The 24,891-nt window shown below is 34.7% G+C and overlaps 3 protein-coding genes across 3 annotated transcripts in view; 1 reads left to right on the top strand and 2 right to left on the bottom strand.

Moving 5' to 3' along the window:
• Positions 1 to 70: 70 nt before the first annotated feature.
• On the bottom strand, positions 71 to 2,290 carry LOC123696854 (8-oxo-dGDP phosphatase NUDT18). The gene is made up of 2 exons (XM_045643232.1): positions 2,192 to 2,290; positions 71 to 2,161 (listed from the first exon to the last, which is right to left on the bottom strand). The coding sequence occupies exon 2, from the start codon at positions 1,957 to 1,959 to the stop codon at positions 958 to 960; it is 1,002 nt and encodes a 333-aa protein (XP_045499188.1). The 5' UTR covers positions 1,960 to 2,161; positions 2,192 to 2,290; the 3' UTR covers positions 71 to 957.
• Positions 2,291 to 3,102: 812 nt separating this feature from the next.
• Positions 3,103 to 14,544, top strand: LOC123696727 (protein TAPT1 homolog). The gene is made up of 10 exons (XM_045643088.1): positions 3,103 to 3,358; positions 3,441 to 3,705; positions 3,849 to 4,162; positions 4,495 to 4,592; positions 8,134 to 8,372; positions 8,806 to 8,994; positions 9,469 to 9,618; positions 10,013 to 10,115; positions 10,631 to 10,765; positions 11,156 to 14,544. Exons 1-10 carry the CDS (start codon positions 3,241 to 3,243, stop codon positions 11,306 to 11,308), a joined length of 1,764 nt encoding a protein of 587 aa, XP_045499044.1. The 5' UTR covers positions 3,103 to 3,240; the 3' UTR covers positions 11,309 to 14,544.
• Positions 14,545 to 15,434: 890 nt separating this feature from the next.
• The window catches only part of LOC123696741 (early growth response protein 3-like), a 42,520-nt gene continuing 33,063 nt past the window's right edge, over positions 15,435 to 24,891 (bottom strand). The window contains exon 2 of the mRNA XM_045643103.1: positions 15,435 to 18,837. Within this exon, the coding sequence (XP_045499059.1) occupies positions 17,936 to 18,837 (902 nt within the window). The 3' untranslated portion in view covers positions 15,435 to 17,935. The remainder of the gene's footprint in view (positions 18,838 to 24,891) is intronic.

Raw genomic sequence — 24,891 nt, 5'->3', positions numbered from 1 at the left:
TTTTGTCTCCGCAACTATTTTGTCTCTCCCATCAACTCTATGGGCTAGTAAGAAAGTGCGCGCACGTAGCGACGACGCAACTCCCAGCAACTCCCCATAGAGTTGATGGCAGAGACAAAAGTTGCTTTTGCGCGCTAGCTCTTATGCTCACATATGAAGACATTTTACCTATGTGTATACTTTAAGTAGCTGCTTTTTTGATAAATAAAAAAATACAATATGTTTTACGTTTTACCAAACAATGAGCATACAGTTTTTGGACAATACTTATCCTCAATGGAATGTTAATTTAATACTGATTTTGTCCTTATTGAATATACATATATATCTATATATCATGGCTAAAAATTTAAAATAATATTACTTAAACCCATCTTTTTTGGTCTCTTTGATTGCATTATTAATTATTATCAGAAAAGCGTTAGGGTAAGTACCCACCAGAAATATTTATTTTTACAATATTTGAATTTTACTAAAATTTTTGCTATTGTGATTTAGTTTGCTTGCAATATAACAAAATTAATTCTACTAAAAGTGATTAATTTTCTGGCAAGCAACAATTTTGTTAGTAGGTTAGAACTTTAAATATTGTCCCCATTCACCCGTTTTTCTTATAATATGTTAATTGTTTTGTTAAACTTCTTAGATTATTATAATATGATTATTGAATAAAAAGATATATTATGGGCAATTATACTTTAAATTCAAAACTTTCAAGTAAAAATAAGCTTGCTTGTAGCTGACACAATATTCCGATTTCAGATCCATGAAGTAATAAATAAAAAGAAAAATAAATACATATAGTTACATTAGGTAAAAATAGAAAAATATAAATAACCATCTTTTTTGGAAACAAATGTTTCAACTATACATATATAGCAATTGTTTATACTCTTCATAGAGAGCCAGCAGTAAATGAGTATTTGAAATTCATATGGTACAAGTATTTGTGTCATTTTAACGTACCACATGCAATTCAATAGTAGAATTTTTTCTCGACACAACAGGTAAGAGATTCCTTTCAACTTCTTGTGACAGCTCATGCCAAGCACATTTACCAATTAATGGCACTTCCTCAAGTGGAGGTCTGAACACTACAAGTAGCGAGAGACAGCAACCATGAGCTGAAGGATCGGCTTCCACATTAAAGAGGCCCAATGGTCTGTGCTGTGCAACATCAGCCCCAAACATTTCAACCATAAACCTTCTCAATGTGGAATGTACACTCTTAGCTGGGTTTATTTCACATGTAGGAAAATGTATAGAACTTTTCTCACTCAATAAAACATGCAATCTGTTTGTACTTCGTTTTTTTATTAGGACGATAAGTCGCAATAGATCTTTTGTGTGTGGAGTTGGTGCCGGTAGAATGTTTTTATGCCAGGTTTCACCAGGACAGTTCTGTTTGTACATTTTAGCTCGCTCAATTAAATGCAAAACGTCATTTGCTCGTAAAGTTATCTCATCTAAATTCGAAATCCATTTTGCTTGTAAAGATTCCTTATCAGCTTTTGCTGTGGTTTTGAGTTCGCCACCAGTCACTTTTCCCGTTAAAACAAATCTGTACCAAGTTCCGCCTGCGGTTTCCACGACTAGTAAAGTTTCTGGTTTGCAGTACAGTCCAGTTTCCTCGAGTACCTCTCTTGCTGCAGCTTGAACAATTGTTTCGTCTTTTTCCATTCGACCCGCAGGAAGATACCACTTACCGGCACAACTTTCTTTAGCCTCTTGCATCATTAAAATCTCATTGTTTTCATTCAATATCACACAGGCTACGACATAAGTTACATTACTGCCGAGTACAGGTTTAAAATTAGAAGGAGTCGTTGGCGTTATGCCTTGAGATTCAGCAACAGAGTTCTGGTCGGCTATAGTAAAATCGCAAAAATCATTTTCATCTCCATCGAGGCCTAATCCATCGAGTAATTTGTTAATATTCACGTCCACTTGGCGCGACATAGTTACCCACTTTTAAATTTAAAAATCTACTTACATTCACAATATTTACCGACAATAATTTAAAAAGCATGAAATCTTTTAGATTTAAGTTAATGTTAATGTTTATATTCGAGTGAATTATAAATAAATATTTTTGTACTATTGTTAACACTTTGACATTGTAGCTACCTACATGATCGAACCACAGAGCAAGTGATCGAACCTATATATAAAAGTACTCTGTGGATCGAACTCAATTCAAAAACCGGAATGCGATTACGGTACGTATTACGTATGTCGTATAGCGGACTGCGGATACTGCGGAAATAATAAATTCACAACTTCATTAATCAAGATTCAAGAATGCGGATTGAGCAAGTTCGTGTTTTGAGGGCCCGTGTGTATTTAACATTTAATTTTTAAAGATTAAATAAGTTCAGTTGTAATATTGAGAATGAAAAGTAAGAAAAATATAATTAATACATTGAGATACTATTACTACGTAGTAATAATAGCTCAATGAATTAATAGTACAATGTTTAGTACCTAGTTATATAATTAGCAGTAATTCATAAAAAAAGAGACGTGTGGCACTCGGGGACTGCCGCGGTAAAGCTATTGTCATATATATTATATTACTCTATGGCTATTGCATAGCAATTAGCATGCCTTCAAGCCACACCTCCGCCAGTCGGAGTGGGGAGCGTGAGGTTTTTCGTTACGGAATTTCTGCATTCGGTCCCCGCGCTCAAGGCCCGCGATAGAAGCTATGCAATAGCTTAAAAAAACTCTTACTCAAATATACGATAAACAAACGAGTATATTATAATCTAGATTAGTTAGCCTTACATTGGCTTAATTTATTCAAGTTCTCAGATTTTGTTTATAGCATGCATGAAATATTATCATAGTCGTCCGTATTGTCCTTAGTACTGCGTTAATTTAATTGTATGGTCCAGCATCATTTTACAAATATTTAAATACACACGAGAAAACCATTTTTTTTAAATTAGCGCTTTGCAAACCTAGAAAACGAATTAAACTAATTAAAAAACCACAGACGCAAAATTGTTAGTGTCAAAGTCACGACTGATATGAGATTACTTACTCTGTAGCTATGACATTTCGATCTGTCAATTGTCATATCATGAAATGTTTGTCTTCTGTCAGAATTTTGTCTGTTGTCGGTCAAAGTATTTTTAATTTTATTTGGGTGTAAGTTGTTTATTAGTTGTGCGTTTAAAACTCTTACGATTCCTTTAGCAATGTTTTTGAATTGACGACAAAGTAAACCTGTATAACATGACATTAAAAAATGAAGATTTACAAGAGCACACCAAAAGGTTACGTTTTAAGAATGTTAACCAAACTAACTCCGGAGAGTTTACGGATAGAGCGATTAAAGAGATAAAAAGCAAAGGTACGATTTATAGATAATGTCAAAAACTATCTGTATTAAATTATTATTCCTTATGTCTTTTGATTTGCCTTTAAATTTCCAGATAGTGAAAAAAATGCTTCACTGTTTACATTTCTGCATGTAGAACTTACTAGAGGCTATTTATTGGAACACGATGAAGAAAGATTCTCAGCGAGACGAGAGAAGGTGTATTCATTTATTAAAATACCACAAGAATTGGAGAAATTTATTGCATATGGATTTTTCCAATGTGCCGACTCGCTACTGTTCATTTATACATTTCTTCCTTTAAGATTTATAATGGCGTTTTGGTCCTTTTTGGAAAGATTATTTAGAAGATGTTTTGGGTAAGTTTTATGTTAAAGTAGTTATTTTGTTCATTAATATGTGTAGCATAGGCTATTTAAGTTCCCAGCCAAGTGTATAATTCTTAATTGATTATGCTAAGTTGTTAGAAAGAAGATCAGGTACTATTAAATAACTTTTTCAGGTTCTGCTCAAACTCCCATAGAAGTATACTAAAACCGGCTGAGACATGTGATGTACTTAAAGGATTCATACTCTTAATATGTAGTATATTAATGTGTTATATAGATACCAATATGATGTATCATCTAGTGAAGAGTCAGAGTGTTATGAAGTTATATATATTCTATAATATGTTAGAGGTTGGAGACAGGTTGTTTTCAGCGTTTGGACAAGATACAATCGATGCATTGTTCTGGACAGCGACAGAACCAAGAGATAGAAAACGGGAACATTTGGGTGTTATACCACACTTGATTTTTGCTATGATATATGTCTGTATCCTTTTTAAATGATATGTAGATCTAATAAGACTTGATATATTTTTTATTGTAAGAATGTATTAAATAGATCTTGCAGTGCTATTTATTAAATCTCATGTTTGTCTGGAAATATGTGATAGGCAAAATATTATCATCAGATGTAATATATTGATTACTAATTATACAAGTAATTGATAATTTACTATTTTTGACTGTAATTTTTAATGGTTTATGAGAGATATTTACATCAAATTATGTCAACAAATTTTTCTTAGATTATTAATGAAATATAAATTGTTTTTCAATAATATTAAACATTGCAATACTATTTTCTTAACACAAATTCAGTTCTCCACAGCCTACTAGTTTTATTTCAAGCGACCACACTCAATGTGGCATTCAATTCCAACAACAAGAGTCTACTCATCATTATGATGTCCAATAATGTAAGTTGAGTCATTTAGGTTGCATCATTTAATTAGCGCAATGCTAACAATATGCTAATAAACAATGGCTATTGTAGTATATGGATATTATGATGTTCATCTTTTATATTGTTGATTATAATTTAGGTTTTTGATTGTTGAAAATTAGTATGAATTTATTGTTGAATGAATCAGGAAATAAACTTATGTTGCAGCCAAACAATTAAATGTACTGTTTCATTTATATCCTAGGCTCTTGCCTAAATGGCTGATTTATAAACACAAAAACATTTATAATAATAATTTGGGCTTTGTTAAATAGATTGCTTAGAATGTTGTCTTCATTAACCTAACCTAGCAGAATACTGTGCCTCCAGTGAATAAGGGAATAACTCAAAAACAGCACTTTTCAGGAGAGACAAAAAACTATATATCAACACTAAATCTTTATAACTTCAAATTTTTAAGCTTGTATGGGTAAGATATGATGTTAGACTTTAGTTTTACATATAAACAGATATTGTAACAACCCCATAAATATACTTTTTTCGTGTTTTTTTGTAGTTGTGGCCTTATGAACGAGTACTTCATGGAATAACTCAATGTATTCACATAATTTTTTTTTTGCTCATTGCAATATAACGACTTATGCCCTAAAGCACTATGTTCATAGTCGCATAACACGACTTATATTATTGACACTTTTGGTTTTATAGAAATAATGCGACTTATCATGCTTGAAATTTGTGTACTTTATGACTCAATTGAAGCCTTTTAGTGGAACAACCATGCATGTAGCTTGAAAAACGAGTGAAATCAACGGATTTTTTAACGTTTTTAGATATAATAAAAACAAAACAACATTTAGGTGTTTATGCATTTAATCCTAGAAGTCCAATCTACGTAAATTTGATGTACACCGCGGCGAAATATCTTTGTCTTTTCTATATTTACCATCGAATCACTTCGAAATCCAGAAACAACTCATTAGCCGTCGAGACCTAGCAGTACATAGTTGGCTCCAGGCATGGGCGTTGAATCAACGGACTAGTTAAATTAACCGTCTATGTACATTCAACGATTCGACTAGTCCATCGCTCACCAACGCACTAGTTGAATTCAACGACTAAACAAAAGAGTCGAAACGCTCGTCAACGCGTCCGCGACGGTACTCTTCGACGTGGCCGTTAATAGTCCACCGTAGACGACTAAACGACTCGTCGTAGACGGCTCGTCAGTCGACACGTTTGTATTAACTATCAACTTGCGACGCGACGCGTCGCGAGTTGATAGTTCAATATTTTTACCGTTAATTCCGTTAGACTTTTAATGAGATTACTATGATCAATGCTCGAAATATTGAAAAAAAAGGAGACTTATTTGTATTAATTTGATATTATTGAATTGTCTTAAAAATCTAAGATATTTTTTTTATTCAGTTAATTTATTACATATCATAAGCTATAATAATATTATATTGAATAATGTTAATATATCGACTCTAACTAACGACTTAAAACAACAAGTTAAATCATAAACAAAAACTTGGTAATAGATAGGTGATATATATATATATAATTATTGTTAAAAAATAGCTTTGACTTTTAAAGTGAAACTTTTATTACCTACATCGTCTCAAACTTTTTGGTCTGTGTAGCGCATGTCGCGTGACGCACGATACGTACGATAATTATCGTACAAATACGATAATTTTTAGTTAAATGTCTATAGTGTGAAAAAAAGTTTCACTTTTACCGTGGTTTCATAAAACCACACAACTTTTTTCTTTACTAGAGGCAACCCTGACATTGAATTCTTTGAAAATCTATAATTCGTAATAACTTCGTGGTAAGAATGTGGAATTTTACATGTACAGTGTAGACCTCAGTTCAAGGTAACGAACGTTCGATTACCAATACCGTCGCGCGTCGGTCGACCGTGTCAATTCGTTTCAGTTTACACATCGACTAGTCGAAGATTTTAACTAGTTGATCGACTAGTTGATGAACGACATTTAACGGTCTAGTCTCGTTGATGAAAAATGCGTCGACGACCCATTCCTAGTTGGCTCTTCCCGGTAAATTCCGCCATTTTGTAGTAAAGAGGATGTTGTACGTCATTTTGACGTATAATTGGGCTTTTCGTAACTTTTACGATTGTTTAAAAAAATTATTTTGTAATTTATTTGAATATTTTTTTTTCCAAGTCACGTTTTACATGATATAGTATTATATACTATATATTGAGTATAAAATAGGATCCAGAAAACTTTAACACTAGGACGAAAAACCTTCAATTTTAGTAAATGACTGTTGTCCTCCGCTGGATTTGGACTCCAAGAAAGAGGATTGGGTGGCTGAGATGTTGTCTGGTGGTTATAAACGAATATGTGTTATACATTGATGATACAAGCACTATAAAGAGTTAAGAGAAGCTCGAAAACCATATTCCTGTATGTTCAGTTACCTTACAGGGAAAGTAATAGGTGGTCTGTGGCGATATTTTACGGCATGATATGAAATTTTAACAATTTCTATATCTTATAATATCAAAATAATATAGATAAATAAAGAAAAAACAATGAGCCGCAGAGATTTTATGAAAAAATTAAGCACAATTTGAAGGTGCCTTGGATGCAAATACGACTTGAAGAGACTCTACAAGACTGGTTTTAATTTTTTTTTCTATGCGTCTATAATTATAGTATTATTGGTTAGATTAAATTTAAAAAAAAGATTAACAACTAGTAATTTTTTATAAAACTTACCCAATTATAAGAAGAAAATATAAGTTTAACATTTTTGTTGGCTTTTTTAGATAATTCAATTATCGTTCTGTATTTATATAAACAAAGAGTATATTATCATTAAATGCACTTAATGTGTTAATTAAAACTGTATTTTTATCAATTGCAAAAAATAGTTAATTTCCATAGAAATATTATTAGTATTCCAAGTTGATTGATAAATACCTTTTTTTTTAAATATAAAGATTTATTGTTGCATATTTATTGAAAAAACGATTGAAAAATATTATTAAGCAAAAAGAAATAGTGTCTGTTGTTTCCGTGCAGTATTCAAATAGACCAATTACAACACGGCATTAATGCGAAACTGTCTCATGTCGTCACTTGAACCAATGACACTAAGAGTTGTTCCTTTATGCTCATGTTAGAAAAATGACACAAATGCGTTTATATACTAAAATAGTGTTAGCACGGATGGAACAAAATGAATTATGTCTTTATTCAAAAAGTATAACTACACATACGTCCTTGTGTTCGTGGGTTATTTTGACTCGAGACGAATAGTTCCTTTGCGATTGCCTAAAATGATGGATAAGGTAACTTATACCGTTAATCACACCCTACTTATACCGTTTGGGTCATTCGAAAAAATGGGTTAGGATGCAGCTAGAGATATGTCCTTTTGATATGTTGTGTATTTTGACGAGCTGAATCCAATGGTGCAATAAAAACCAAAGGGAATAACTCGTCTTACTCCCTTATTCACTGGAGGCACAATAAATACCATTAATCTTTAAACAATGATTGTTTTTACAGTTCGTAGAGCTAAAAGGCAGCGTATTCAAAAAATTTGACAAGAACAACCTCTTCCAAGTGTCTTGCAGTGACGTCAGAGAGAGGTTACATCTCTCCGTACTACTGTTTATAGTAGTGCTACAGACTATGAAGGAATATGTGTGGAAAGAGGAGCGGTTTTGGATTTTGGCGCCAGACTGTGTGCTTGTGTTGACGTTTGAGGTTATTATTGATTGGGTGAAGCATGCCTTTATAACTCGGTGAGTAATAAAACATTTAAATATCCTAGACTTTGTAAAAAGTTGTAGATGTTTTCATCAAGTGCAAATGAAACACCTTTATATTGGAATAATACAAAATTATAGTAACTATATAAAATTTTAAACATTTCAAAATAACAACCCATTGAGCCCCGAGCGGCCCGATCTGACCATGACACAATAGATTTTCTATTGTGTCTGTGATTCCGGCGGCTGAGTTATTAATAAACAAATAATTAATTTGAATTATAACACAAATTTCAATCATCATTGTCTATGAATTTGTGTCTATGCGTACGCATTGTGCATATTGAACACTTTGCCGATTTCCGCGTTTCGCGATTTCACAAACACCATAATATATTATTGCATTTATGATGATGATATTAATATTTTGGCCAAACCAAAAATCAATTATACTTTTATCATTTAGTTTCAACGAGATCCCCTACGGCGTGTACCGCGAGTACACAGTGAGCCTAGCGTACGATGTTGCCCAAACTCGACAGAAATATGCGTTCAGCGATCACTCGGACTTAGTAGCGAGGCGGATGGGCTTTATACCACTTCCTTTAGGGGTGGTTATCACGAGAGTGTTGGTGCACGCTGTTAAGGTTGACGGGTGAGGATGTTTTTTTTAATAAATGATATCACTTTTTTTTTGGTCTATGGTTTGTCAAAGCCTCTATCGCTAACAAAAATAATAATCTGTGTTCGAAAAAGTTAATAGAGAAATTATATTCTTTATGCCTTGATAGTCATGTGTTAAAGATTTTTCTTATAATAGGCTGCCAAATTGTACATTTATTTTAAGTTATATCCATACTAATATTATAAATGCGAAAGTAACTCTGTCTGTCTATCGTTACTCAATCACGCCTAAACTACTGAACCAATTTGCATGAAATTTGGTATGGAGATATTTTGATACCCGAGAAAGGACATAGGCTAACTTTTATTGCGAAATATGTATCACGGGCGAAGCCGGGGCGGAACACTAGTTTACTATAAGTGTGCATTGTACAATAAAGTGTATTCTGTGTATTCTATCGCACACCATACAGTTATATTTTTAAATTATAATATTATTTCACAGATTCGCGGCAATATTCCTAATCTTCCTAGCGTACATATGCCTGATAACAGTGCGGGTATTGATATCGATAGTGATACTGGGCAAAGCGTGCGACCTCATCACCTTGCACCAAAGCGAAAAGACTGACAGCCATCAGACTACGCCTAAACGGTAAGATATTACCACTAATTTTTTATAGTCAAGAAAAAAGGCTATGAACTGAAAGAAAAGTAAAACAAATAATTATCTTGTTTTTTATATGGCTTTGTTACAACGAACTTTTGAGATTAGAGAAGCAGTCTAGATGTTTGACGTGACATGAACATAATAATATTATGTCGTTTCAAAGGAAAAAAAAGTATTCTCCAATTTAAAGACCAAACAAAATATATTATATATTTTGACTCGTATGATTCAACAATTTATGAGTGTGCTCATTATTTAACCATATTGTTAGTTTTTTTCTTTAGTTCATACAAATTGATCCAGTTGTTTAATCTTATTAATTTAAAATATCCCAATATACAAACCAATACAATAATGTAATTGTATATTTATTTTTCAGAGAGCACAAAGACTTCAAAGAGATCTACACACACAAAACGCCAGAAAGCGAGCCGCCCGATAAGAAGCAGCAGTTGAAGTTTTTGGTGCCCAGTGATACCATTGTGAGTTTTATTTATGTACAAATGATTAGTCTTTTCATATTTTAATTTGAAAAATAATGTAGGTATACTATAGTATAACATTGTTTAGTTCCTATATGTAACATCAATGTTGGATCAGTCGCTAAGGCCCCTAATTTCAATCAAAGTGAAACTAGGCAAGTATGTAAAAAAAGTAGAAATTTTTAATTCTCATTCCAGAAGCACCAATACTTATAAACCTGTTATGAATGAATGATCTAAATCCACCTTATTAGTATCTAAAAACCCGCACGACTACGATAACGATGACGACGATGACGATGATAATCTCTATGTATAAAATTCTAGTGTCACAATGTTTTATGTTAGTTACGGAGGAGTACTTCCGAAACAGCTAGACCGATTCACATGAAATTTGTGTGCCCATTGGGTAGACCTGAAAATCGGACAACATAAATTTTTCATATCTCTAAGTGATAAGAGAAAAAGCAGAACAACGTTTGCCGGGACAGCTTATAATTTATATTTTGCTACAGAAAAGCGAACCGCGTGTAGACTCGACGGGTGCGGCGGCCATTTTCTCCAACAGTGCCATAGACCTGAACGGCGTATGTTATCTCAACGATAATCTCGCTGAGATCAAACACGAGCCTGATTATGATAATGAGCTGGTTAGTATAATATAGTTAAATAATAATAATATTATATAGTTTCGATCATATAGGACTCTTGAACTGGTAAAACAATGGTTTTCACTGAATATCTTTTATTGATAACTTGAAGTTGTAAATGCAGAAGATTGAAAAAACAAACTGTATCAATTTTCTTGAACTAGAAACTAGGAACTGGAGTCTTTGCTGTCTTAAAGTTAGTTGTGTCTTTCGCAGTAGCGAATATGTGAACTAGACTACATAGTTACTTATTCTCTTGGATGAACTGTTTTCCTTAACACAGGATTTTCCTAGCTACAAAGATAGATCAACAACAACGATTTATTGAATTCTGTATATCAAATTGTCAAAAAAATATTTATAGTAATAATTATGATTTATATCCAACAGGTGGACGTAACCCGCAGTGCGCCAGACATAAATAAATCCACAACAACAACAACAGAGAGCACAGAGCGCTCGATCTCACCGGACGGCGACACGCTCAAGCGACGCTCTGAGTCCGAACCGAACCTCGCTAAAGCGGACGATGAGACCAGCTAGATAAGTGGCTTGTTAATTAGTCGACAGTTGTATACGATTTCAGTGTAAAAGTGATTATTGACAGTGACATTTGTAAAAAAAATTAGGTGTTGCCAGTTTTTTGGGGGGTCAAAAAATAATAATTCATCCACCCATCTTCATAAAACGCGTATATAATCATGGGGTTATGTACCAATTTGGATCCGATATTAGCAAGTATTGAAAGAATGGAAGGTCGATGGATCGAACTTGCCTAAAGAGTACGACGAGAGCAAATAGAGAAGTGTTGCTTGTTTATAACCTGATTGTTAATAACTAAACTCACAATCGGCCAAAAAGTCAACAAAAAATGTTCGAGTCGACTTGTATATAACATACATTCAAATTAGCACCTTATATCCTTGCAGTAAGGTTCAAAATTTGTTGTGTAAATACACTCATTACGAAACTGCCTAATACATGATAAGCAAAGTTTTTCTTTAGACAGTTTTTGAACGTGATTGTGAGTCTAATTGTTTATTGTGTAAAGTTTTTCACCCAATCTGACTGAATTTGACGATGAGAGTAAAATAATAATTTGTAACTTGCCAAGTAGTTTGCGTTCATTATTCGACACATTGATATATATACGGAAAGTGGACTGACTAAAGCGGACAGGGAAAGTAATCGAATAAGTGACTAGTTGATTACTTGACATGTACATTTGTTTGTACAAATGTGATACTCTAAAGATTTTCAGAATGGGAACGCGTGTAGAATTTAGAATTGGGTGAATAATTAAGGCCTATTCAAACTATTGCCTGTTTTCTACTGATACGGATCGGTACGCGATTAGAGTCTCTATAATATTCTATATAAGAGATTTAATAGCGTACCCATCGGGATACCGCTACCCACGACGGTAGCGGATACCGCTGTACTTTGATTAGGCCATTATGGTCAGAATGTACCCAACCTAACAAGTGGTGCTTGTTAATTAAACATTTGTAAAGATTTGCGGGAATTAAATATTTTTATGTAATTGAACAAATATGAGCCATATTCTGAACGCTTAATGAATTTAAAAACGGATGTAAACTGTCATTGTTATATACTGATATAACTATTTAAATTTTGAATTGGAATAAAGCAGCATTGGCTTTTAATATACTAGGTATTTTAATGTTGTAGGTAGGTTTTTTTTAAATAATTTCACTTTGAGTTTAATGCACTCCATGACCTACCTATGTCGCTATTTATTTTTATAAAAGGTATTATTTGTAACAATACATTTTATAATGTTTTATTTATTAACTTAAGGCTTATGTTTCTGTTTATAAATATTGCAGCCTTGTTCTTGTTGTATATTTTATACATTTTATTGTTCCTACTGTTATTTTATCTGTAGTCTTTTTAAATTGCGGTTATATTTGTGTGTGTTCAAGTAAATATTTATTAGCATAGTCTTTATAATTTTTGCATGCTCCTTCCTGGATTATGCTGTCGAAGAATTTAAATAAATAAATTAATTATAATTAGATAGATATGTGAAATAATATTAAATAATGACTCAGTGCGCACACCTTGCGCGGTCGATGGCAGTACCGAGACTATATCATCGAGCTACTGACTCAAGGAATATAAACCACAGCATGGCCCGTAACCCCATGCATTTCATATTGACAGTTGAATATCGACATTATGTTGTACACCATAGAGTACATTGTAATACGAAGGTATAGCCACATAACAACTACTCTGTTATAATTCTCTCATTGCCTTTGTTCCTTATAATTTAACCAACTTTCACAAAATAGTATCTTGTTTGCTTTGATTGTATGTAATTTATAATATTTGAAAGCAAGTATGCACATAACCGTAGATTAGATAAAATTATTTTGTAATGAAATGCGAATTTTATTAGGAACTGTAACCTAGTCTTAGGTTAATTGGTGCGAGATTCATTTCATACTATGTTGAGTAATAAGCTATAATTTTTAAGCTATTGCATAGATTCTATCGCGGGCCTTGAGCGCGGGGACCGAATCCAGAAATTGCGTAACGAAAAACCTCACGCTCCCCACTCCGACGGGCACGGAGGTGGAGGCTTGAAGGCATGCTATGCAATAGCTTTACCGCGGCAGTCCTCGAGTGCCACACTTATTTTTTAAGATTTTTTTTGTTAAAAGTTTCGGTTCTGTGAGATTTGTGGTAAATTGGAAACGAATTGAAAGTGCTCTATGTAATTATAAGAAATTATTTTGCAAATTTGTAGTGTTTTATTGATAGAAAGGCCTTAATAAATTATAAACATATACTATAACAAAACTACAGCTTACTCAAACATGTACATGTCCTTTTATATCCAGATTAATTCATTATTTATAACACAATTTTGCATTCAAGTATAGTAAATATATTACGTTTTAAATCCTTAAAAATAATTCACTATATAATCGTTAATATCTAATAAAATATATAACAACTGGTTTAGACCTTTAGTGATATAATGTGAGTAAAAAGAAAATATATTGTTAGTTTTAAGACTGATTAACTTGGGTGCTTAGAAGAATAATTATTGAAATATTAGATTCTAACATGCCAACAATATGTTTAAAATAAATTATTATGGGGCTGTTTGGTTGTATATTTTTTATGTATGAATCAATTAATACTAAGAGGTGTTTCATTTTGTGTTTGAAGTATAGTATAGGGCGTTGTTTACATTTATTTATTGACAATTATTTATATAAAATGCGATTTTTTCGTATTTGTTTTTTTCTGATCAAAAAGAAACAAAACATCTCATTTACCATGGATGTTATTCTAAAATAAACCTAAAAATCGTGCGATAGGGCACATATTAATAAAATGCTGAATTTATTTTTTAAGTTAGTTTTCATTAAAATGAAGCTGTCCAATAAAAGACATAGTTTCCTTGTGTGTACTGTAGCTATCGGTTTAAATGTGTGGGTTTTGGCGACAATGGTTTTCATACTAATTATGACATTGTAGCAGTTCTAGTGTCTTTTTATTTAGATTACTATGAATAGGACAAAACATCTCCGTAAAAACGGATAGATAGCATTCTTCTTCAAAGAAATATATCACAGAAATTACATTATAATGTATATTGTAAGCTATTTCCATCTCCTTCGGACATTGTAAAACTTCATTTTTTTGTTTGGTCTCCACAATTCGAACGAGGTTTGTTTTTTAAGTAGGTATTTATTTTATAAAATAGCTTGTGTAAATACAAATAAACTTATAAGTTTATACTTTGGTGTTTTATTTTTAAGACAACACTACACATTTTACATAAAAAATTTTATTCTTTATTTTCTTAATAAATAAAAAGTAAAAATAATATTATGTATATTTAAAAGTGATTAGAACAAAGAAAGTTAGTACACACGAGTGACGAAGACGAGGTCCATTTCTAAACAATGAACTAAGACTTACATAAGTTACGGGTTAATATTAATAGATGGCGCTATGTGTGATACTTTTTGATAATAACGCCCTCTAGGGACTGGCAATGAAAACACTTCGAAGTAGCTGAATTTCACAATTTTGAATAAAGCGCCATCTGTTGGTAGGATTGAAATTTGTTTGAAAAAGTGACGACAGCACTTTTATCAATAGATGTCTCTGTCTGTACTAAAAATTACTTTAAATTATTTAAATTGGTTGTGTAAGGTGTAAGGGTTATGTACTCTTATATATTTGTTTCATATGATTCAATAGTTTTTGTAAATAAAGACAGCTCTTTTTTAACTTTATTTTTAATTTGTGAACTAAAAAACCATTATAAAAGTTTCAGATTTAATTTTAAAGTCTCTTTCATCTTTAAATTGCGACATTATTGTGTTTAGTGTTTACGTTCATGAATTTATCTGGCAATCTTTTGACTTTTCTACATGTACTGTTAAAAAGACATCGTTGTCTTTGCCAATTATAAAATATTTGTCCCAGTAAATTTAACATGCTAATGTATCCATGTAGTCGCCAAGTCACAATTTACATCAAAGAATTCGCAAGAAAGTTTAGTTTTTACGACTCTTTTATAGTTCACAATAAAATATGTCGCATTTTCTAAGCTAGATATTTTATATCCAGCTTTCAAGGATCGTTCACATTTAGTATCTAAATAAAAAGCATATTTCAATTTTTCAACAATTTGTATTTTTGCACCTTAGGTGATTTTATATTAAATAAAAATTTCTTTTCCTCTTATATACACATTAAATCAAAATTTAGTCAAGTGTATTTACAAATATATCTATTAAATAGAATTTAGTAAAAATTAGAGAAATTTAACAATACCTAAATTGATACTTAAAACTATCTATAATTAAGAACATCAACAACATTTTTTCACTCTGGCGAACGCACAAGATAAGACTAAACTGTAATAGTAGGAAATTCGTACACATTCACAATAGTGTGAACACCATAAAGCATTACCGTCACGTTGAAATTCGCTGAGGGCTAGAGAGACATTCATCTAACGAACCGGTGAACTAGCGACCGAGTGGTTCGCAGCAGCGCAATAGTCCTAAACAAGTTCAACAATACGAGTTCTCTTCACAAACAACACATTCGCACAGACCAACAACCATTGCTAACGTTACATTTGAATTTCCGTGGTTCGATGGCAACCGTCAGTGCTATAACAAATTTGAACATCGTGTTAGACTCAATTCACTACAAACCGTACATCGATAACGTTAACGCGATGCAACAATACATAAAATGTCAGAATTTAGTCTTCTCCGTTTCGATAGTCACACATTTAATTTGTTTACACTTTTAAAAATACCTACCTACGCTAGCCTTGTCTATGGAGACTTCGTCTCTTCTACAATAGTAAAAACAGTATAAACTTTTAGAGCCACACTATTTAACAGAAGCATAACAAATGGGTGTAGTCGTGATGCGCGTGAACGACACTCGCGAATGTTCTCTATTGATTCAGTGGGGGCAAACGGCGCCAGTACTGTTTAGTGTTTACATCAGAATTTACTCAAATTTTCATGAACGCCGTTCTCGATAATTTATAGCTTTTAGTTGAAAGTTAGTAATATTATTGTCAGATATTCTAAATTCATAACGATCGAACTCCAAAAAGGCCCACCCTGTTTTGTTTGATTTTACTCGTTCGGTGTGATAACGTTATCTTTTTTATTCAAGCGTAATAAATAACGACTCAAAGAAAAATACGTACAATTTATAGACACTAGTAAACAACCATTAGAAAGGCAATTAATTTGTGCTCGTTCAACATCTGTGTAGAAAGAAGTTTGTTTGTGTGATATTTAGCTACACGAATAGCGAAACGGCGACAGCCGTCGCGTTCGTCCCGACGACCGTCCACTAAACAAATATTTATATCTACGTATAAAGAACTTATGAGTATTATAAATAGGGGCCTTTTCTATGTAAATAATTAATAATGATTAAGAGATCATAATTTAAATCCTACTTCTATTACCTTTGCTAGATTAGTCTAATTACACAAATTTAATTATACATGCCACTGGAAATCAACGAAGGTGGAAAATAACTGCTGCGTTGGAAATTTGAAAATGAAAAAGGGCAATAGTTACATCTAAAAGAAAGTTGAGCAAATTTTGTTAAATAAATCTTGAGCAAGGGAAGTTTGAGACAGATAAAGTCGAGGTTCTGATCTAAAGCTTACGAAGGAAAGAGTAGTAAATTCGAAAGAAGTAAAAAGAGGAGCAACACGAGAACGAACCGCAGTTGGATACTCAAACACCCACAACTACGACTAGAAAATTCCAAACGAATTACATTATATAAAATTATCACTTAATCAACAGTCATGTTACACTTAGTATTAAATAATCTGCCGTGGCACGTGGTAAAGTTAATGAATGGCACTGTTTCACGTTAGTTTCAAGTACAAGAACAATATAAAAATTTACAATTACAACTACTAATGATAACGCAGTAAGGTAGTTTGGTTATGAAATGTTTGCCGATGATAAAACACTTAACGGAACAACACCAATAAATCGTAAGCTAGCAATGAAAGGAGACGGCAAACATTCGATGACCAAAGTCGTATACTACCGTAGGCTCATTACGTATCACCAATGATCAATCACCTTTCGATGCATAACACGACCGAACGGTCTCATATAAATTTCTTAACTACAGAATTTACTGAAAGATATGACGTGTTCGCACTGCACCGCGCGACACTCCTAACGAATCGGTGCGCACACACATACATTATTTTAGGCCATTCCTCTCCGAATCTATTTGTTCCCAGTCTATTTCATTCAATTATCCTATCTAATCAAAAATAAATACATCGAGTTGATCATTACCTATCGCAATAATTACAAATATGTATAAAAAGATATATAAATTTCAATGAATTTACAAATGTAGAGTTAATAAAGCTTCGTTAAAGACGATTTACATCTAAGCGATGAAATTATTTGATAACTTCAACGTGAAAATAGTTATAGTTCAGTTTTGGGGCGCCGGGGGCGCGCGGGGCGCTGGGCCCGCGTGGGGCTCCGGGTCCGCCCGGGTCGCCGGGCCCGGTTGGGGCGCCGGGGTGCCACTTGCGTCACTGTAGGTGGCCGGCGCCGCGGTCGGCGCGGTCGCGGTCGCCGTGGTGGCGACCAGTCTCTGCTAGAGGGACGCGTGTGAGTGCGGCTCGTGCGAGCCGCCGCCGCGCTCGCGCTTCAGCCGCTGCTTCAGGTGCACCTTGGCGTGCCTCTTCTTCTCATCCGAGCGGGCGAACTTGCGGCCGCACACGTCGCACGCGAACGGCTTCTCGCCCGTGTGCGTCCGCACGTGTGTCGTCAGGTGGTCCGACCGGCTGAACGACCGCATGCATATGCGACACTGGAACGGCTTCTGGCCCGTATGTATCCTTATGTGCCTCGTCAGCTCGTCGGAGCGGGAGAACCGGCGGTCGCAGCCTTCGACGGGGCACGCGTACGGGCGCTCGTGGACGGGCGTCTTGCTCGGCCGGTTGGGGTATTTGCGCGGCTTGACGGGCACGAGGCGCAGCGGCTGCGCGCTCTGCTGGTACACCTGCGAGAGGATCTCGTGACCCTTGCTCGTGGACGGGTTATACTCGGCGAGCTGCACGGGGCGGTCGCCCGCCGGGCTCGGGTAGGGCTCGCGCTTGGGCAGGCCGGACGGGCCGGGGGTCGGCTGTGGCACGCTCGCGTACTCCTGCGCCTCCCAGTGCTGCTGCTGCGGCGGCGGGCGGTACTCGCAGTGCTGCGGCGCGCAGGCCTGCGGCTGGCAGTAGGGCGGCTGGCAGTCGGGCGGCAGCAGGTCGACGCGCTCCTCGTACTCCTGCTGGAAGTACTTGTCGACGCCGGGCCCGGGGCCGGAGGGCAGCAGCCACTGCAGCGGCGGTGAGGGCGCGCGCTTGTTGCCGAGCGGCGGCCCGTACAGCGACGCGCTGGCGCTGGACGCGTTGCTGGCGTCCTCCGCGCGCGCGCCCGGCGACAGCGACGACTCATGCTTGTGGCGCCGCGGGGAACATCCTAGGGACAGCTCGTCGCCCGCTAATGTACCTGCAACAACAGACACAATACGTGAGCCAACGTTTTTCAGAGCTTTATATAGCAGACATAATACCTACTTATGTGTTTAAAAATAATGTTGAAAACGTATCTATTGTTCATCAATGCCAGTAAATTTTGAGTAAACAAAAATAATTGACCGTAATACCGTTTGAATATTATAATCTTATTTATATATTTATTAGATTAAAGAAAATACAAATACAGCTTCAGTATTCGCATTAATTTTATAAGTAGGTAAGTAGGTAGGTAATTCACGCTGTGTTTTAATCACTGATTTGTGCACTAAAAGTGAAAATAAGGAAAGACCGTTATACATCAATATTTTAAATATTGCTAAATTTTATTCATAAATCAAACCTAGCGTATAATTATTATAAATCTTAAAATTTTGAAATAAGTACTTTTTAATTTTTCGCATAAATCGATTTTCCTACTCTAAATTTAAGTATTATAACTATATAGTGTACTCGACTCTACATTTTTTATCTTACGCTATTAATTTAATTTATCCTAGAACCAGTAGAAAATTTTTACTTTTTATTTATGTTTGATAAATAAACATTTAAAATGCAAAGTCTAAAATGGTTCGCGTTTAGCTGACAATGTTATGGAGCGGAAGGCAGACCCTCAGATAAAGACGGAAGCTGATAGCCTGTTATCATTGTAACATTTTACCAACTATTGTTGTGGTCACCTTGTTGTGAACATTAATTACCTACTATGAAATATTTATAAAAATAAATCCACTTTTTCATCCATTAATTTTCTTCAGAAAATTTATTTTGTTAAATTATGCAAAATAAGTCCCATGTTGGGTTTCATATTTTATATTTAGTATCTATCGATTCAAATAATGTAAAATGTTTTCGATATCTTAAAATTTCCGATATGAAGAAGTTAAATTATAATTTGTTTTGTAATCTGCAATAAAATGTCGATTTTATCTGTAATGTGAACCTTTTCGAAAGAATCTGTCGATGTGAAATAAAATTATTAAGTTTATTGCACGCCACATCACACATGGAAGGCTTTATTGTGCGCTTCGACATAATAGCGTAATTTGTGTAAATTTAAATTGGCATCTCAAAGCATTTATTTCAAAATAAGTCATTGATTTTGAAGATTTGAATTTGTATGCTAATTCCCTAACGAGATAAACAAAATTAATAAATCCGTCCGCCTTTGACGCACGTTACCGTCGGGAATTCACAATGAAAGTTCCTTCATTCAAATAACTGTATCGATCCGGGCCAAGTTAGAGTCGCACTCTAACTTTCCTTTTCACTCGAACGCAACACAAAATAACTTTACTGAAACTCCGAGCACGTGAACATAAAACACAAAAATACACTATGAACTGTGCACTGAATGAAAAACCGCATTGTTTATTTACAACGTTATCGGTCGACCGGGGGTGTACCGCCTACGGGATCGGGCGCAAGGCAGCGGCAATCGCGGGGTCGCGCCAACACACCTGAGATCGGTGGCGGCTCCAAGAGGCTCGGGAAGAAGGCTGGCAGGTCGGACGTGGCCACGGGCGTGTTGAGGTCCGCGGGCGCGCCGGCCGTGCTCGCCGAGATGGGCTTGAGCGGGCAGTCGAAGCCGAGAGAGCCCACGTCAGCCAGAGACAGGAGGTGCGCGCCGGCCGGGGGCTCCACGTCCGTGCCCATCCCGTCCGGCACCACCTGCTCCTCGGCCCACGGGCCTAACGGGATTACGAACAGCGCCAGCGTGAAGACGGCCTCTCGCGTGGCCGGTGCGAAAGGGACTGGCGCCGCGCGACCCCGCGCCGCAGTTTTATCAATGGAGCGGCGGTCCCATATTCGGTAGCGGCGCGCGCAGGCGAGCCAATCGCGTGGCGGCGGTCCCCCCGCTGACGTCACCGCCCGGCCCGCCCACCGCCCGCGCCTCCCCGCCTGCCCGCCCGCCGGCCCGCCGGCCCCCTCCCTGAAGCCTTCGCTATGAATCGCGTGCCTTCACCGCCGCTGCCCGACATTGACAATGAATCCGCTGCACGTTCCGTTCAATAACAAAACGCCGCCTGTTTATTTACACGATTGCATATTGTGTGCTCAGCGTATGTTTCATTTTATTTTCATTTCGAATTCTTGCATGAAAAATGTATTACGAAATACATTTTACAATTTTTAAGAATAAGGTTGTAGGTATATTATTTTCTACTGCTCCATATTTTAATAGATAGGTGAATTAAACGAAACAATACCTACACAATGCTTGTTCAATGTTATAAACTTGTCACGACAAAATAATTTCTCGATTCTTTTTCTCACTCTATAATCCTCTGTGCAATATTTGAATAAATATAAAATGTACTTTATTACGTTCTGTAAGTAGTTTTGGGAACAATATATTATTTTATTTTTATTTCGTAATAAATGCTTGTATGGGTACCTACCTAAATAATTCATACGATAATCCATATATCTCTACATAAGTATTTAATAGTAGGATAGGAAATAATTCGGATTTATGATAAATTTTATGTTCAAATAACTTCCAAAAATTTAAAAAATCTGGAAGGTAATGAAATATATTATAATCCTTTTAAATGCAAAATTATACAACAAACTCGCAGATAGAGTCAAGGAGCAAATTACCTAATACATAATATTACCTATTTTAAATAATCTTTTCGTGAAATATTTATATAATTCGTATTTAAATCATTTAAATACTGAGCTTAGAGATTTTATATCATCGTAAGAGTTGCATTTTAAATGGCTCTTCATCATATTTTCTGTATTTGAATAAACGTATCTAGAGCAAATTGCTCTTCATTTTATTTTTAATTAATTTTTTTCTAACTTTAGTTAATATTTCTCTTTTATATCTTCTATCAGGGTAGATACCTACGATTAGATTATATTAGGTACGGTTTTAGTACCTATTATAAAATAAGATGTGTAAAATTTTTAAACAATATAGAAATTAGAATGATTTTGAATCAAATTGTTTTACATTAGGATAAGATATCTATCTTAGCTACAAAATTAAGATTGGTATGAAAATTACTTATGATAATTTATTATTTTCCCACAACTTATTTTACGAAAAAGATAACAATATTATGTACTAACGTAAGTAGGTACCTACTTAATGTTCATAATATATGGTTTTAAAAACAATAGGTACCTACTAAACCTGCTAGTGTCAAAAAATTAAAAACCTAAATTGGTAGTTTCACTTAGGTGCTTAGAAATCATTGGTTAAAATACAGTATAATGTATGTATTGGCTTAATAGATTCCGCTAATAAAAAACCGTTTAACATGCAAATAAGTCATTATATGGAAGTGTGACTGCCGCCTACTCGAGTATCACGGTTTTAACTAAGGGTGACCATGTATGGGCGAATAGGCACTTTATTCTATATATTTAGGGTATGTGTACAATTGCGATTAATAGTCGCTAGGTAATGAAAATTATTGAAGGAGGTTTTGGTGTATTAGTTAAATATTGAATTCAGTAGTCGTTTTGGTATTGACTATGAGTGGCAAATGAGACAAAGGTTTTTAAGAAAAATTTGCGAATCATATTTAATCAGAAATACCTAGCATGATTCATTTTCGTTTATCGTTATAGTTATCATCTATGTATTGCTGCATGTAGCTATCGCCATGAAACATACGATTGACAAATCTGTATTAGATATTAATGCAATTTTTTATTTTTTTAACCTAATGCAGAGCTATTGGCTGGGTAATGTTTAGTTGGTTATATAAAAAAATAAACAACTTCATTATATTTACGACATGTGATACCAATAACTTATATATGTAGGTAAGCCAAATACAATTTTTACAACTCTTTATAGAATATCATTTTATGGACCAACTAAGCTCTAGCGACTATAGGCGCACGTGTGTACTCAGCTTTATGGGTGTATTAGGGGAAACTTGCCTAATTCGTACCACTTAAGGAGAACCTCAAAAATTTTGGAAATGAACAATGATACACAGTTATTTATATTAAGTAATTATAATTTCACTAATGTTCTATTAGTATTTCAACAAAAAGTAACATATATCTTATAAACTTCTGAGAAATAAACAATTTTCAAAAACTTAAAAAAAGTACGATTTAAGACCATTCATCTTAAATCGTACTAGTATATTCTTAAATCGTACTTTGAGATCCTATCATTGGTTTACAGTCTTAAAAATCACAATCTTAATAATCTTCTCCTCTTTTTCTTAATTTTAATGTACCTAGATTAATTCTTATTAATACAGCAGATGGTCTTTGCCAAATCCTGACAGTCATCGCAGTAATAACATTTTGTTTTTTTAGTTGTCCCTGCACATAGCTCATGTAGGTAATTGTGAAGTATGGGTAGGTACCCATACTTCACAATTACCGCATTTAATCATGTTTTCTTTAACGTCTTCTTGACATATTTTGCAATACCAACTGTCATTTTCATCTTGTTCTTGTTTCCTTTTTGAGGTGTTTTCATTCGTTCGTACAGGTACGTTTTAAGAAGTTGCTGCGAGTACGAAATAGGCACAAGTATCAAAAGAATTTCAAATTTGCCGCAAAAAAAACTGTCAACGAACAAGCCGGCTTTACTATGTGAAATATATTCACAAATATACGCATAAATATAAAATAAACAGTTAAACAACTTATGAACGGTATACTTGGAAGACAGTTCTTGTGAAGTGTGCGAAAAAATTACTCAAAAAGTAAGAAAAAACTTACTTGATAAATATTTTAGTCGGGAGCAACGTAACAGGTATTTATTTGTCACATGGCAATATGACCGACTATTATTGACATTTTATGCCACCAGAGGCGCTGGTAACTATTACCCAAGCCGAGATATAGACGAGGTACGATTTAAGCGCAGGTACGAATTATGCAAGTTTACCCTACTAATTGGTTGATTCTGTCAATACGTGTATAGTGCATAATTATCTATCTAAGTGTCGGTGTGGGCGGGGCAAGTATAAGCAATGTTTATCAAGAAATTACCTCCGTGGTAATTAGTCAGCGTGCCTGTAATTGAGGCAAACAGGTAATTATTAATACCTAATTATTATTTTCGGTAGGTAAATTTTCCAGCGAGTATTCGATTTGATTTAGTTCAAATTCAAATTCAAATTCAAATTATATTTATTTGCAAGAATGTAGTTACAAATTATAGATGTTTTCATTACAATATTATGTGGCTAATACATTCTACCCATTTATTGGGTGTGCAAATATTAAAAAAGAAAGTTGATTAGTTTAATTATTTAAATGTACACACAATTCAATTTTCACAATTACGCGAAAGCACTACGATTTACACGATTATATCACTACACACTTCACTTATCACACACAATTCAGTTTACACTACTTCAAAGTCATAAATTCTTCAATGTCATAAAATTGTTTTACCATTAACCAGTTCGTCAGTTTATTTTTGAAAAGATTTACTGGTAGTTCCTTGAAATTGTCCGGTATTTTATTATATATTTTAATAGCCATAAATGTTACACTGTTTTTAGCTTTGTTGATTCTACACGTTGGGAAATGTAATTTGTTTTGGTATCTTGTCAACATATGCGAATTTACTTCTCCTTTCTTCTTAAAGTATTCCGGGTGATATTTTACAAATAAACATACTTCTCTTATGTACATGCAAGTTAAAGTAAGGATCCGTAATTTACTAAACAGAGGTCTACAACTGTCTCTTTGGTTCAAACCGCACAGAGCTCTGATACATTTTTTTTGTGAGACAAGTACAGTGTTACAGTTTACATTGAAGAAAAATCTGAATGATTTGATAACTTAATGACTTATTAGCTATAAAACCACTATACTATCAACACTCCAATTTGTCAATCTTTAAACAATTCAAACAACTCGTTATTCCCAAAAACGTCTAACCATAACAGATCATTCGTCATGTTCATACTACAAGCACACTAGGTGTAAGGACAAGGCACGGGCACGGGCAGTGCACTCCCAGACACGCCGACGCCCTAACCCACATGCAACTAACCCAATTACGACGACGATAAAGAAAAATAAC

This window comes from Colias croceus, chromosome 13 (assembly GCF_905220415.1).
Source record: "Colias croceus chromosome 13, ilColCroc2.1".
In the NCBI taxonomy this organism is placed as follows: Eukaryota; Metazoa; Arthropoda; class Insecta; order Lepidoptera; family Pieridae; genus Colias; species Colias croceus.
This window is presented reverse-complemented; position numbering and strand designations above follow the sequence as displayed.

What these genes read in the sequence shown, in the direction of transcription:
- LOC123696854 (XM_045643232.1), bottom strand. Translation starts at nt 1,959, where the DNA reads ATGTCGCGCCAAGTGGACGTGAATATTAACAAATTACTCGATGGATTA.
- LOC123696727 (XM_045643088.1), top strand. Translation starts at nt 3,241, where the DNA reads ATGACATTAAAAAATGAAGATTTACAAGAGCACACCAAAAGGTTACGT. An exon ending in TAAAGAGATAAAAAGCAAAG is followed by an intron (nt 3,359 to 3,440) that starts GTACGATTTATA and finishes TTAAATTTCCAG; the next exon opens with ATAGTGAAAAAAATGCTTCA. An exon ending in TGGTGCCCAGTGATACCATT is followed by an intron (nt 10,116 to 10,630) that starts GTGAGTTTTATT and finishes ATTTTGCTACAG; the next exon opens with AAAAGCGAACCGCGTGTAGA.